General features: G+C 34.9%; 1 protein-coding gene across 2 annotated transcripts in view; it reads left to right on the top strand.

Moving 5' to 3' along the window:
- LOC101850803 (polycystic kidney disease 2-like 1 protein) overlaps positions 1-1,528 on the top strand; it is a gene marked incomplete in the record, with an annotated part of 29,272 nt that extends 27,744 nt beyond the window's left edge. For both annotated transcript variants that reach the window (XM_005098661.3, XM_005098662.3), the window contains 1 exon segment: positions 624-1,528. In XM_005098661.3, coding sequence (XP_005098718.2) covers positions 624-691 — 68 coding nt within the window.
- Positions 1,529-1,826: the final 298 nt, after the last annotated feature.

Below are 1,826 nucleotides of genomic sequence, written 5' to 3'. Positions count from 1 at the left end.
ATGTTGTGTGTTGTCTGGTAATGTGAGCTAAAGCAAATAATGCTTGTGGGTGGTTGGCGGGTGCTCTGGTGTGGTTTGCCTCTTCTTTCCTGTGAAACATCTATTGTCCTTATCTCCCCTTCTTCTTTTTTATGTTTGTTACTCTCTTGTAACACCTCTAATCTTCTGGCGCTCATATGACCTTATGCAGTTGCGAGCGCCGTAAACCCTCTACTAAACTAAAATCAAAATTATAATGCTCTGAGAAATGTTAATTAATGTGAGATCTGATGAGCATTGTTGTCATGTTATAGCCCTTACTGATCCACACAGCTCTGCTATAGTCTCTGTACAAGTTATTCAGATGCTGGAAATTTTAAGTGCTGAAAGCACAAAGTAGCCTTAATTTATTTTGTACTGAAGATTTATTGCAATAATTATTAGTATTAGTATTCTAAGATGTACTCAGAAATAATGTGATCGGAAAAAATCAGTAATCTGGTTTTACCAAACCTTTCTCTTCTCTGTGCGATTGGAAAGATTCCGTAATCCGGTTTTACCGTGTCCTTTCTCTTCTCTGTGCAATTGGAAAATTCTCCAATTCTCTAATCCGGTTTTACCCTGTCTTTGTCTTCTCTGAGCAGGACTTCGAGGAAAGCCACATGACGTCCACTTTGTAGACATAGAGATGACCGGCCAACGATCTTCATGAGTGTGTTTTTGTCAATCGACCCGATGTTCTGCATTCCAACTACATTACAGTGTACTAGCCTGCTTTGTTGAACTAAGTTACAAACCAACTTGTTTTCTAAACCTCTATTGGCAAAATTGTTTGATCTAACTCTATGTGTCTCTCTTGTTTGAAGGCGATGTCCAATTTCTAGTTTAAGTTTTGCAGGTATCAAACAAGAAGATAGTGGTTTTTTTCTTTGTTTTGTTTTTGTTTGCTTTCTTTGGATGAACAGGGTAAATTTGACTGGTTTAAAGAAATATTTGTTTAGTTTTCACTATTGATTGCTTTGAGTTTTGTGTAAGTCATCTATGAAGATTGTTCCTCTGCCTTTAAGTCAAGGTCATCAAATTGTCCATTGACATTATTGTGTGTCAGTTATTCAAGTATAGCACTTTGGGGGATAGCTTCTGACATTCACAAAAGGCAGTTGAAAAATTTTAGATTTTGAAATGGTTTATTATACTTAATGTCCAAAAGATATGACAATTTATAAAAACAGAACATTTGGAAAAAACGTTTTTGATGGGATGGGACAAGTATTTTTTTTTCTTTCTGCAATCTGAATGATTTACTTTGTTATTTTTGTTTAAGTATTTGTTTGGTTTAATTTTCTCTGTGGTAATTATGTTAATTGTTGTTTTTTTATTTTAATTTATTTTGATTTATGTTGATTGCTTAGGGCATCTTGCACATGAGCCTGACTTTCCGTCCATTTTGATAATTCATCTAGTCACCAAATTTTGCAAATGCTTCATGTTGTATCCAAAGATTCTTATGACTCGAGTTGAAAAAATCTGGTGGTGTTGTGTGTTCTCAGACATTTTTCAAGTGTTTTTTTTTCCTGTGATAAAGTTAAAAGTTAATGAATCGCTGAAACGTTTACTTTGTGGGTCTCTGTTTGCCGGGGATTGTCTCGCCGTTCTTGTAGACTGACTCTTGTGTAATTTACCTTAACAACAGACCTCTATCAATTGGAGGTGCCTCAGTTTTCTGTTTCAATATATTATTATTATTATTATTATATCCGTTCGTTGATTATTTACTGCTGGTTTTCTGAGTATATACAAGTATCAAATAGTCTGTGAAAGTATATCGGCAAAAGAGACCTTTGCAC

The sequence above is a fragment of the Aplysia californica genome, unplaced genomic scaffold (assembly GCF_000002075.1).
Source record: "Aplysia californica isolate F4 #8 unplaced genomic scaffold, AplCal3.0 scaffold00189, whole genome shotgun sequence".
Taxonomy (NCBI): Eukaryota; Metazoa; Mollusca; class Gastropoda; order Aplysiida; family Aplysiidae; genus Aplysia; species Aplysia californica.
This window is presented reverse-complemented; position numbering and strand designations above follow the sequence as displayed.